The following is a 13,442-nucleotide window of genomic DNA, read 5'->3' as shown; positions in this document are numbered from 1 at the left end:
TGTCCCTTGCTTTTTATTCGACGCGTGTGCGGCGATGGCGCGGCCATCGATCGAGGGTCAAATTCGAACCGCGTTGTGTGATCGGCATCGCGCTCGCTGAAGGTGAATGCCTTCAGGGAAGTCGTGTACTGGATACGCAACTGCGCACAATTCTGAGTCACTTATAACCGCTTTGCCGTTACTTATTGACAATTATGGACTCAGACTATTGTCCTATCATCTCATAGAGTCCCTGGCACTTAATAATATGCTACACAGTGGCAGTGGGGGTCGCAAAATGACGATTTTTGGTCGGATCATTGGGGGGGCACGTGCCAACCCCACCCCCTCCTCCCACTGGCTCCGCCAGTGAATTCCAGTATATTTTGGTATATTTTGCATAAAACACTGACATTGTGAGTGTTTACCAGTCAAACAAGATGAAAACCATCATCTGGTCTACCTTGCGGACACTGCTGTACCGTGATCTCCTTTGCGCTCTCTGTGTACGGTGCTGTAAAGTCCCCGCTTCTTTTTGCGAGAGAGCAAACGGTGTGAGAGGGCACTTTAGCTCTGGGGTGCTTCTGGCCACGTGGGTGTTCGTGGGGAGCGGTGGTGTAGCGGTTAACGCGCTGCATTATGAACCCGGCGACCCGGGTTCGATTCCGGCTCACGGCCAACACCAGTGACGATTATCTGAACCGGTCCTGGGCCTCTCCTAGGTCGACTCAGCCTCAAATGAGTACCTGGTGCGATGTGTAAACATCGCCACTGGGGAGACAAAGGCGGACGGGCGTGGTGTTGGTCACCCACCCCCTCGTGTGCCGTGCTGGCCTTCATTGGTGCTCGCTAACAGCACTTGCCCCTACAGTCTGTTAAGGCTATACAGGGGATCTTTGTCTCTTTGTCTTTGTTCGAGGAACCAAAGTGTGCTCACGGCCCGCGGCCCTCTGCCCGTGGCCCGTGATCTGTGCGCGTTTCCCTGGCGTGCGACAGAGGCGCTCGGTACCTGAACGCTCAGGTGGGTCTTGAGCCAGGTGAGGTAGAAGCCGAGGTCGCTCCCCTGCAGCAGCTCCCGGCTCATGATGGCCAGGCGAGCCACGACGCGCGCAGCCTGCCCACGCGCAACAAAGACAGGGAAATGTAAAAAGGTGGAAGGTAAAAATGGTTTTATTTTCAATCGTTGGGGCGTCTCAGGGCGCTTTGCACGCCAGAAGCGACCTACATTTTCACCACATCTCAAACTTTTAAAGGGCACCTCCGGAAGCAGCTGACCCTGCGCGACCCAAGATGACTCGGAGCCTGACCAGCAAACAGGGCATTGATCTGTCAATGTGATGCCGATGATTGCCAAGGGTAATCCAAATTGAGTCATTTGCAGTGTAATTTTTTTTTATTTGAGGAAGAGCACAAATTTGACAAATTTAATTCAGGGCTCTGGCAACACAACGCTCTACTCATTTAGAATTACATCTTTCACGTCCACTGTGAAGCGGACGTCGCGTATTTTTACAGTTCAGACACACTGCAGTAATCACCAGGGCGGCCTGCCTGATTCGAACCGCAAACCTCTGTAAACAAGCAGCAAACGCGCTACCGCCATCCGAGATCTGCAGGCTGTTGGGGCAGGTGCCGTTCGCAAGCGCCTAGGGTGGATACCAACAGCACCACACACGGCTGCCTTTGTCTGCCAGGTACCGATGTGTATACACCACACCTAGGGGAGGCCCAGGACTAGTTGAGCCACCCACTCCACCACCCACTCGACCGCTGAGCCACTCAATCGATCGCTGAGTCACTCACTACCGTTGAGCCACTCACTCGACCGCTGAGCCACTCAATCGACCGTTGAGCCGCCCACTCGACCGCTGAGCCGACAACGTTTACTGATCATGATTCCTAGAAACCGCTGTTGGGAAAAAAAACATTCCTGGTAACATACTTCCTTGCGTACACTGGGCTTGAGACTCAAGGGTCTTCCCAATGTGGACTCGGCGTGCCGGAGATGCAGGTGGCCTCGCGCTCGATTTACAAATCACAGCGTTCGTGCTCATTGTTCCGCTGCAAAGGCCACGAGGATAATTCGTTCAATTTAAAGCCAATTGCATCGTGGCATGTTAGCTCAACCAATTTTATTTTACGTGTGGACAACTGAGTAAAGCTAGCATAGGAACGAGTTATTTGTTGACACTGCTCCGGTGGCAGTGGTGCGCAGGCGCAATTTACAAACAAGATCAACTCAACAAATTTTTCAACAGCACTGCATTAAAATTAAAATATATTATCTGCGACAATGCAGGCAATAGTCCTTCTGAATGGCAAATAAACAGGGGACCGAGAGACAGGGTTCATCAGGGTTGGAGACTGCAGCCGACGCGTTCCTGAAATGTACGAAAACGCGATCAGGGAAAACAATTTCCCCAACAAGAAATCATGTGAAAGGTGAGGGGTGGAGGTGCGAGGGGTCGAGTTATTGGGGTGTGGAAGAATTCCAATCAACGCTCAAGAAAGTAGCTCGTCGTCGACTGCTCAGAAACCACGTTAAAACGTTACAATGGTTCGCCTAATAACGTAATAACGATGCGCGTTCATTGCTTTGAGTGAAAAGTGGTCCCCAGGAGAAGCAGCGTGTGAACGCCACGCGTTAAGCGAGGACTGACTGTAGCAGCTATTGCGTATTCACAACTTTTGGAACTGCTCTTTGTGTTTTAGTTTGTTGTCATTCCCCCCCCACACCTGCGATTAGCACGGTTGGCTACGTACGGTGCGAAAGAAGTTCAAGGTGCATACATGATACTTATTTTATAATGTTGCCGGCACAGTGAACTGTGGGAAGGTTTGTTTCTAACTGGTCGACATCACTGAGGCAGAGAGAGAGAGATCCGACCCAGCAGTATCACTTCCGTTATTGTTCATCGCCACCATCTTCATCATCAATCACGCAGCCTCAGTCGTCTCATTACCGCCATGATCTGCTTGTTTAAATGGTGACAAATCTTTCGCTCGCTCAGCCAAAGCCATTTGGGTGCTATTTTGTAAAATCAACAGCGCGCATCTCTAGGTATAATGGATGCCTTCCGCTGCGTTGAATAACGTCGTGCTTTGGGATCGCGTTGTGTTATTCACAGCTACACCCCAACAGCCTTCTCACTGAACACACATTAATTACAATTTGGGATGGAAATTAAACATCAATTCATGCCGAATAATTCACAAGAGTATCGTGAAGTTAAACAGACCAGTCCAGTGACTCCACGCCCCTCCTCGGCCTGATGGCAGTACAGTTTCTCAACATTATTTTGAAATTTAGCCTCTCATTGACCTTTGCCTTCACACAAATAAACCAACACAGCGATCGATAGCACTGCCTTAAATAAAAAAAAATATCCAACAGGCGGCATTGTTTGGCAGTGGGCCCTCTTCGTGGATAGAGGTTAGATCGACGGCGGGGGTAATTAGAACCGGGGACTTCGCTTAACGCTTTAAATTAATATATTTTTCATGTTTACTGATGACCAGTTATTAAATAGGCCTATGTATAATTCACAATTAATAGCTGATGAATAACGCACTAACCCTTCTGTAATTAAAACGTATTACGAAATAAAATAAATTGTATTAAAAGTACAATTTTAATAGGTTGTTGACACATTGCATTATGGGAAGAGATTCGTTCTCGTGAGGCCAAATTACAACGGACTTAGAAATTCATTCTTAGGCCCAATTAGCATTTCAAAGGGACGGGTTGACCTGCCTTATATCCCTGGAGCTGAGATTCCTGAGAAATCAAATGTGAGGAGGTACGTATATATGAAACTAAATCGTATGAACGGACTCTGAAAAAGGATAAGGGTTGTCTAGCGCTCGATAATAAAGATATGTCTAAAGTGAAGGCGTCCATTCAGTCCCACCGACTGAGCGGTTCTCAGTTTTCTGGTCTCATTCACCCCAGGAGTCGAGACGAGGCCACGCACAGACGCCACGGAAGCCGTGGGCTCCCCGCTGTCGAGGAGACGAGCTGCTGGTCTGTGGACTCAACGTCTGCACGGCGAGCTGACCCAAGATTTTAATTCAAATCCCTCGCCGAGACATTTATCAATTTTCTGCAATGTAGTGGGAGGCCACAGCGTCCGCACGCGATGTGATGTGCCAGGTCGGTCGAGGTGCTTGTCGACCTACGACGGTGCGTCACAGATGATTTTCTGCGCTGTTGTTACGCTCGTGTCGGCGGATGTGTTTAGTGGGTTGTTTCTTTTGTGCTTGTGCACCACTGCCAATTGCAGCAGCAGCAGCTTCACAAAATAATGTCTTTGCTCTCACCACGCCCCCACAAGCGGATGTGTTTAGTGGGTTGTTTCTTTTGTTGTTGTTAATTGTGCTTGTGCATCACTGCCAAGCGCAGCAGCAGCAGCTTCACGAAATAATGTCTTTGCTCTCACCACGCCCCCACACGCAGAATCATTAGTTTTCCTTGGAAAATCCGATGAGCTATGAAGCTTTTATTCACAGATGTCACGTAGGGGCGGGTCAGAACGGTACGCCCCTCCACAAAGTGGAGGTTGTCCTATGGTTTGCCTCGACCCCACCATGGGAATGTGGAGTTGCCCCCACCGTCGTAGAACTGAAACACGGGGAATGAGTACCGTATCAATGGTCATTTGATCAGAAAATAACTTTGATCTTTTAAATTGCAACAACAACACAATAACTACATTGCACACAAACTCCTGGCCGCGCTGCTGTGGCCCATCGCGTGGTGATCGCCATGCGGTCACGTGTTCGGAGCTCATTGCAAAATGTTTACAAACAGGTTAAAGTCCAAACGAGGTCGTGCTGGCTAACACCTGCTTCCATCTGGTTCACAGCGACGTTAACGATCCGGTTGACGTCGCATGGCCATTGGGCCGGCATCAAGGATCTAACTTTTTGTAAACGTGAAGCACGAACTGCAAGTTGCAGCAAAATCACCCCCCCCCCCCCCCCATCAATATAACCATGCAGATGATGTCCGTGAAACATACTTGCTCAAAGAATGGTGCAAGAACCAAATGTGCCCTTCGGTACACGGGCACACGGAGTGTAGGTCTGTTTGACGTTAACGTGTTGTGACATCTAAGAGAGTGATCCGGGACTCTGCGGGTTGCTGCAGCGCTGCGTCTCGTGTTTGTAAGGGGGCGGCAACCAGCCGACCCTGGCTGCTTTTGCGTGACAACAATCACCGGCACCACGGCACTCTCAGCACCACGCCGCTGGTGCAAATGATTTTGTAAGCCATTCAACACGAGTCCCACTGACCGTGCAGGTTACATGGTGCTGCGATGATCCATCAGTGTTTGGAGTCATGCTGCCCACACCGATGGGGGTAAGATGTAATCATTGGCAAAATAATTCAGAGGTCGTTCTTATTGATGTGTCTTCCAGTGTTGTGCGTGTGTTTCTTGCCACCCTTAGTAGATTCAACGTTCGGTAACATCGACTGCCCAAGCTCAGCAGTAATACCAATTAGAAGTTCAATTATAATTCGTAAATAATGTATGACCCCTTCTCATATGTACTGCTGTATAAAGGCCCAATCCCAAACTACTCTAAAAACAAAATAATGTTTTTATTTTATTTTATAAAGTCTGGCCCACTGAGCTATATAGCTCTTTTTGAGACGCGACCTGGTCACAAATGATAGCTCAACGAATTGCTTATCGCGTGCAAATTTAAAGCAGCCATATACTATAAACGCATGTTTCTAAATGTGGAGGTAAATACCGGAGGACCCGGAGAAAAATCCAGGCGATCACAGGGAGAACATGCGACCTCCAAGTATACAGCAGGCGTCAGGGTCAAGGTCGAACCAACGACCTCCTCCATACCAGGCGAAGTAGTTAACATCTTGCCACCGTGGGGCCCCACTCCCCCTCCAAAAAAAATTCAGTAATTGGGTTATTTCCCAGCATACTTCACCATGCTGATCAGTGTGGGAGGGTACGCAGGGGGTGGCTCAGAACTAAATCGACGTCACTCACGAGCGAGCAACGTGGCCGGGAATCGAACTCTGGTTACTGAGTTCATCGCACAGAGCGCAAACCTTCCTGAAGACGAGTAGCGAGACTCTGTGAAGCTTTCCTGGGTAAACAAGTGCAATAGTAATCATTTATAATAACCACTGTGCCACTACTGCACCCCAAATCATAATCATCGTCGTCATAATCCAGGCTCTATTCACTACTGGATGAAGGCCATCCCCAGCCGTCGCAATCCCTCATGGTCTCGCGCAGCAAAACGAATCCCATCTGGCCACTTAGAGATGTTTATTTGTGGCATAGAGCTTTCTGCTATTATATGTAAAAAAAAAAACATTCATTAATGAATGGGCTTTTTTATTGCACATACAGAGATGCACTAAGTGAAATAAAATAGCTCGGATATTACACATCAACATTTAAGGGGGTACGCACGCATCTATAATCAATGTTTGCTACTGCTCTTAGTGCGTTTGCAAGCCTAGTAAACAAATAACGAACGGGCTGCATGTGCGAGCATGAGCGCATTAAATAACCGTGGCCCTCGGTGGGAATGGCGTTTCCATTAATGCAGCAGAAATCCTGGTGGAACCACTTAAATCAGCGCCGTGCCAATGCGCGGCATAACTAACGTCTTCAAACGAAGAACATTACATTCACGTCAAAGGCGACTCGAACCCAAAATTATGCCAGGGGGCTACGGCAGCAGCAGCAGCAGCGAGAGTCGGGAACAGGAAGCAGATAATTTTCACGGCTGTGCTATGGAACCAGAACTTATGGGGACTCTGGCCGGATCAAAGCAGCATTTGTGTGGACGAGGTTCAATCATGGGGGTCCTCTCGGCGTAAAAAATAACAAACAAACTGCGCCCCGAGATGTCGCGCGCGTTATGGACGCGGCATGGACGCAATTCGTGAAAGGGCGTCTGGGCCTTCACGTAGAGGGAATTTGAGACATCCCATCGAAAGGGCACTTGGTCTACTTTTCAACAATAGTCAGACTACTCGGAGGTTGGTGAGTCGACCCACCCTCTACCCCGATCGCCCATGAGCTAACCGTGTCGAACCCAGAATCAGAATATTTATTTATACTGGAGGAGGAATCCAATGAGCTTGTAATCTCTTTGCCACAGATGTCCAGTCGAGGCATGGGGTCAGAACGTTACAAGAACAAAACATGAACACGCGATAGGAGTGCGAAATATAGCAAAAGGTAAGCAAATCACAAAAACATATGTATGCGAATAAAGCACATTTTTAACCAATTTTACTGCTGGGTGGACAAAGGCGATGAGGTTTGGGGGGTTTAAGAAAGTTGCACCGTAGTTGTTTCAACGGGCGAACCGGGAACTACGCGTGCTCAACAAAGCAAGTGGGTCAACACAGGAGGTTGCAGAAATTATGGCAATTAATTATTTTGACAAGAGGGGTGAGTGGGGAGGTGGTGGGCGATGCTGGTTTTGTAATTTGCGCGTGAAATTCGCTGCCAGGTAGGAGAGAGCGCGCTGGGGTGGATGGGGGGGGGGTGCTCAGGCTCCAAGCCGCTCTCCTCCGACTCGCCCGATGCGATCCGCGCACCGCTGCGCGGCGTCAATTCGCCGCTTCAATAAACATCCTCCGCTCGCTCAAAGCGCATCCCTGCTCTCCCACACAGGTTCCTTGCGGTAAGGCCAAGTCGTCGGGTAGGACGTTGATGATCGTGCCGACGCAGGGATTTCTGTAACGCTTCCCAATGCGTGTTTGTCCTAGGAACTGTTAATTTTCTTTTTTTTTATCACATTATTTTTTTAATCATAAATGTGCATCGTTTTTTCTGCAACGTTGATGTCTTTGGTTTGTGTTGCAGCTGCTTCTGTGCTGGCCCGACGCGACCATCCATGTAACAAATCAAATAATCTCAAACTCTATTTAAAAATGTTGACTTTCGTGACTACAGGAATTCATCTTCTTGGTTCTTTCGGTAAAGTCACGTGACTTTACCGAAAGAACCAAGAAGATAAAGTTAATTAAAATAATGTTTTTTTTAAAGGTACAAAGGTGCAGCCTAGAAATATGTGGCTCACGCCACTGCTGGAAGGAGAGGGCCTCCACCAGAGGGAGCTCTCGAGAGCCCATCTAAGAGGGGATTTGACCGACTCTTCCACCGGATAGATGTCTTGGAAGGAAGAGGTGTGAGGACGAACACCGCGCTAATCAATGGGCAATAACAGTGTCACTCTGCGAGCCGCACATATCACGTGATGTCCATCGCCGCCTTGTCCACCAAAGAAGACCCCTTTCAACGTTGGTTTTACCTGCAAGTTTCTGGGCTACCCTCTCAACAAATTGGTCTGTTTACTCTCGGGTAAGTTGCTAATAGCAACACAACTTCATCTTTAAAAACAGAACAAGAAACATTGACACGAGGTCATCTTTGCCAAGATCATTATCGCATCCCCGCCGTTACAGACAGAGCTGGGCTGGGTGCGCAAGACAGCAGGCGGTACCCGGACCGCACGGGGCTCTCCGCTCCGAGCTGAGCAATTGGTGGCGCGCACACCGAGTGCACTTCCCAAAAACGCATTTAGAAATGTTACATCTGCGGGGCAGAGCTAATTCTGTTTGTTTATGTGCCGCTTGTTTGCCGGTGACATTTGGAAGAGAGGGTTGCGGGAGGGAGGGACGCGTGGGGGGCAGGAGCCGTGCGGGTGATGAAGGTAGTCCATAAATCCTGGCCACATTCTGGTGGTTGGGCAACGGGTACTCGACTGACAGATGGAAAAGGGTAATGGATTCCTGTAGCAAGGGCGACCTCCAGCCGGATGTCCACACACACACGCGCGGGGCACCGTCGTTTTAATCTCTTCGACAAATAAACGGCACATTTACGGAATATCGCCGGTTATTTTTTTGCCTCCGCAAAACGAACGGCCGGGGGTAGCCAACGAAAACAATTTGCGCGCACTTTGATGCCGTGAGATTAGCGCGCCGTGTTTACCGTGAATATTTACATTTCCTTCACGGTCGTCATCGGCCACGATCAATACGCTGCTGGATGAAGGGCCTTTCCAAGCCGTCGCTGCCTGGAGATTGTGATTTTTATTTTTCAAACCCAGGAACAATGTGTTCCCGTGAGAGGGAAGGACACATTTACATTTTGCTTGGCCGGCCTTCTTCACAACACGCGAAGAGGACATGGCCGTCCATCCGAAACATAACAGCCTCGCCTTCACCCAGGCCTCCTCGTCCATAGTGTAGCAGCCAGCACTATTCTCTGTATTATAACGCGCGGTATAAAACGTGAAATGGCTGAAAACATCTTGAAATAAAAACCCAATGAACAAAAGTCGTTCGACCCAGTGTGGCTTTCTTGGATAAATACATTATTATTATTGTTGTCGTTGTAAAAGGGTGCTCAGCTTCAGTGCAGCTCTTTACAAACCCCTGGGGCTGTGCGGTGAAAATTTTGTTCGATCGATCTTTTGTTGCGAAGTGGAGGACGTATGAAAGCCGCCACGATGTTGTTCGCTGCCAGAAGGCGAGTGCATGCAAACCAGCAACAATCACACGCTGCGCACACGTCGCTGAATCATTAACTCGGTGTTAACAGACCGTCAGGGAGCTGATCAGGTACATCATGGTCTTAACGAGGTCGCCAATGACTGTATAATTAAAATGTGAATAAATTCTAGCTCTGAGAAATCAAAATATCGGGTTTTAGTGGGAGGAAAAAATTAAAAAATGTAAATCAAATCACCACACCAAACTCAGTTGCTTTGGTACCCACGATCATTTTCCTTTGACAATTAAAAATGTTCTGCCGTGCAGTTTTGGAGCGTTTCACTCGATGAATTATTGAAAGGTTCCAGCGCGCAAAATAAAAAAAAAAACGAAATTAGTTTTTAAACCAGAGCTGTGACGTGTAATTATAAAAATGCATCACGCACCGCTGCATGTGTTGACGTCACAGTGTGCTTACACGTGCTAGGCCTCTCGTGCCAAGTGGACACCGACCCCCCCCCACCCCCCTCTAAACGAGTTCCCCCACAACGCTACAAAGTAAACAGCACGTTGATTCATCAGTTCTCATGCGGGCGCTTACCCACGCAAAACCATTGCGATTTAATTTGAATTGAGAATCAAAGGGGATGTGATTGTCCATATCAGGTTGCCTCTTTCAAGTCATTCAATTAGCTTCGTAACGAAAATAAAATATCCTCCATTGCTGCCAACTTTATAGCCGCCCGTCTTTATCGCTCCACCACTCCCTTTGCTTCTTTGTTTACTTCCACACAAACAACCCCCACTTTACGACCTTCCACAGCCACAGATATATCGCCATTTCTATGATATGGCTACATTAGAAAATGTGATTGCAGTGCGGTGAAGCTGAGGGGTTGAGAGACAAAACTAACGATGGAAGTGGATACCGATGTGATACGAACCAGCCGACCCGAGTTCGATTCCCACTCACAGCCATGAAGACCAGTGACCATTATCCGAACCGGTGCTGGGCCTCCCCTAGGTCTACTCAGCCTCAAATGAGTGCCTGGGTGCAGTATGTAAACATCGCCACTGGGGAGACAAAGGCGGCCGGGCGTCGTGCTGGCCACCCACCCGCTCTTGCGCCGTGCCGGCCTTCATAGGTGCTCGCTAACAGCACTTGCCCCAACAGTCTTGTTACAGGCTATATGGGTGGGGGGGGGGGTCTTTGTGTGTATGCGTGTGTGGCACTGCTCATACCAGGTGCATGGTGAGGATGTCCTGGCGGTTGAGCATGGGCATGAAGAGCACCCACTGGCTCCTGTGGTTCCTCCGCGTGAACACGGAGAAGATCTGCGCGTGCTCTCCGTTCTCCTGCACGAGAAACGCGATTCATCTGCGTGAGTTGGACCGCACGTGAACAGTTTCTCTCGCATCGTTCCTGCAAGAAAATCCCGGGGGCACGCGGAGCGAAACGTCGGAAGCCGTGGCCAAGAACGCGAGCTACGCTGCGGCAAGACCCCGAAACCCTGCGCTCTAGAATCAGATGTCATTAGGTTTAAAAAAAAAGAAAACGACTCGATAAATAAAGCAACTATTTTTTGGAAACAAAACGCGAGGCCGCTACAGCCCGTCGAGCAACTCGCAAGTCGGGGAGTCAACAGTCGCGGAGAACCGTCCCGACGCAACTGAGAAAATAATGAAATTTTAAAACGGACGATGTTTGGCGCGGAAATGAATTCCTTCACTGAAGGCCACTTAACGTTGAACCGTGGTGGGTGACAGGCGGGAGTGGGAATCCCAAAGCACAAGGGCTTCACAGCTCCGTGACCCTTGGCCACCTCCCCTGACCTCCACGACCCGCGCTTTGGGTTCACGACGACGGCGGAGACAGAAAAGCAGGGAAAGCCATTAAAGGGGGGAGGCTGTGGGAGCAGGGGAGGCTAAGAGGCAATGCATCCGGCCGGCCTGCGTGAGGCTCAGTGTGCCACAACATGATGAGTTTGCGTGAAAGGTGAAGGTGCAGCACTTTACACTTCAAGCTAAGATGCCGGGCGTCACGCGGCCTTCTAAAATTATCGTTCACGCCACCGCTAGCGGACATGCTTCCACCAAAGGGCGCTCCAGGGAGCTCTCCACACCCACCGCCAGTTATTAACCAGGGCGGCCATGGGGCTCGAACCGCGAACGTCTGCGACCTGAGGCGAACGCGCTACCGCACGGCTGTGTCGTTATGCCTATTTACCAAGGAAAGCTTCACTGAGTCCCACGACTCGTTTTCAGGAGAATCCTGCCACATTTTTTTTCGTAGTAGGAGGCAATGTTGCCCAGCGCAATTCTCACAGAGTAATTCGCAAGGCAATGTTTCAGCATTGCTAACCTTGGCCAACGCCAGCTACATTGTGAGGTTGTCTTTTTCTTTTAAGCTATGGGAGGAAACCCGGGAACCCGGAGGAAACCAATGGAAACAAAAAAATGAGTTTCGGACAAACAAACTGCACGCAGAAGGGCACACGAGTCTGGGTTTCGAACCTCGGCCCCTTCTAGCTGGGAGGGCACAGCCAATCACAAGCGAGATAATCCGGAGAGCGCGGCCACGTGGGAAAGTTGGCTGTGCACGCGTCACCTGCAGCAGGTCTTCGATCAGCACGAGGACGAACTGCACGACGCTCTCCTTCACGATGCGCGTCACCAGGTGCAGGAGCGTCTGGGCGCACTGCGGAGAGAGAGAGACACAGAGAGACAGAGAGAGAGAGAGAGACAGAACGAGAGTGAGCGAGAGCGTGAGCGAGATGGGGGGGGGGGGGTTACATAAAGCAAAGTAAAAAAAAAATGTAAAAAAAAATTTACGCAATGATGAACGAAGCAAAGTGCCGACTACACCGAGCATCTTCTTGTTTCCACTGATCGTAGAACTTTGTTTTTTTAAGAGAAAGAGATAGAACGAGAGAGAGCATGAGAGTGAGCCAGAGCGTGAGCGAGGGGGGGGGGGGTACATAAGGCAAAGTTTTTAAAAATACGCAATGATGAACGAAGCAAAGTGCCGACTACACCGAGCATCTTCTTGTTTCCACTGATCGTAAGAAAAAAAGAGAGAGAGAGACAGGGAGAGCGACTCTAGTCTCGATTCTCGCCATATTGCGCGCGCAAGCAAGTCGGCCCTAATTACAGCGTCTTCGCGGCCGCCGTCTATTGACATTTAAAAACAAAATTAAGCTGCCAAATCGAAGCCGCGCTAGCTAAAACTTTGAATGAGTCATTGCGCACGACGGTAATGAGCGCTTGATGGGAACGCCATTAATAATGCATTGTTTAAGCAAATGTTTCCCCGACATAGTGAGCGCTGTACTGTGCAATTAACAAAAACACGAAGTCAAGGTAAAGGTGCAGCCCTGCAATTGCTTTGTTACGCCACTGCTGGTGGAAGAGCCTCATGTCGAGGGAGCTCTAGAGAGCCTCCTTCTCTCGAGTACTTTGTCCTCCTCCTCCACGCTGGCCAGACGTCTTGGAAGGGGGTGCGAGTACCCACACGTTACCCCGCCACACGCGCCCCACTGGTGGACGGACCGACAGTGCTGTAGGGCAGGGGTCCACAACCCACGGGCCACATGGGTTGGTGATCCGTGGCCTGTTAGGAACCGGGCCGCGCAGCAGCAGCAGGAGGTGAGAGCGGTGAGTCCGCGCGTGGCCCGTCCCCATTATTGTATTATTCACCACTTCCGTCCGCGCCTCTCTCCCGCACTGTGCACTCGTCTCAGTCACAGTGTTGGTAAGCCCACAAGCTCGAGCCCCTAGTAGCCACAATGAGTAAAAAAACAAACGTCGCCGGAGAGCTTCTTTGAAAGGGGGAAAGACCCAATGATGACCCCCCCCCTCCCCCGGTCCGTGAAAAATGTATCTTCCACGAAACCGGTCACTGGTGCCAAAAAGGTTTGGGGACGGCTGCTGTAGGGCATTTACACTTCTGGGTGGTGGGGGAGCTTTAGAA

The 13,442-nt window shown here is 49.8% G+C and overlaps 1 protein-coding gene across 1 annotated transcript in view; it reads right to left on the bottom strand.

Annotated features, from left to right (window-relative positions):
- LOC144732577 (V-type proton ATPase subunit H-like) overlaps positions 1–13,442 on the bottom strand; it is a 109,559-nt gene that overhangs the window by 81,438 nt on the left and 14,679 nt on the right. Inside the window, exons 4-6 of the mRNA XM_078614024.1 lie at positions 12,081–12,170; positions 10,715–10,828; positions 989–1,093 (exon numbers count right to left, since the gene is read on the bottom strand). Of these exons, the coding sequence (XP_078470150.1) occupies positions 989–1,093; positions 10,715–10,828; positions 12,081–12,170 (309 nt within the window). The remainder of the gene's footprint in view (positions 1–988; positions 1,094–10,714; positions 10,829–12,080; positions 12,171–13,442) is intronic.

This window comes from Lampetra planeri, chromosome 2 (assembly GCF_965212315.1).
Source record: "Lampetra planeri chromosome 2, kcLamPlan1.2.h2, whole genome shotgun sequence".
Taxonomy (NCBI): Eukaryota; Metazoa; Chordata; class Hyperoartia; order Petromyzontiformes; family Petromyzontidae; genus Lampetra; species Lampetra planeri.
Note: the sequence above shows the minus strand (reverse complement) of the source record. Positions and strands in the feature narration are given on the sequence as shown.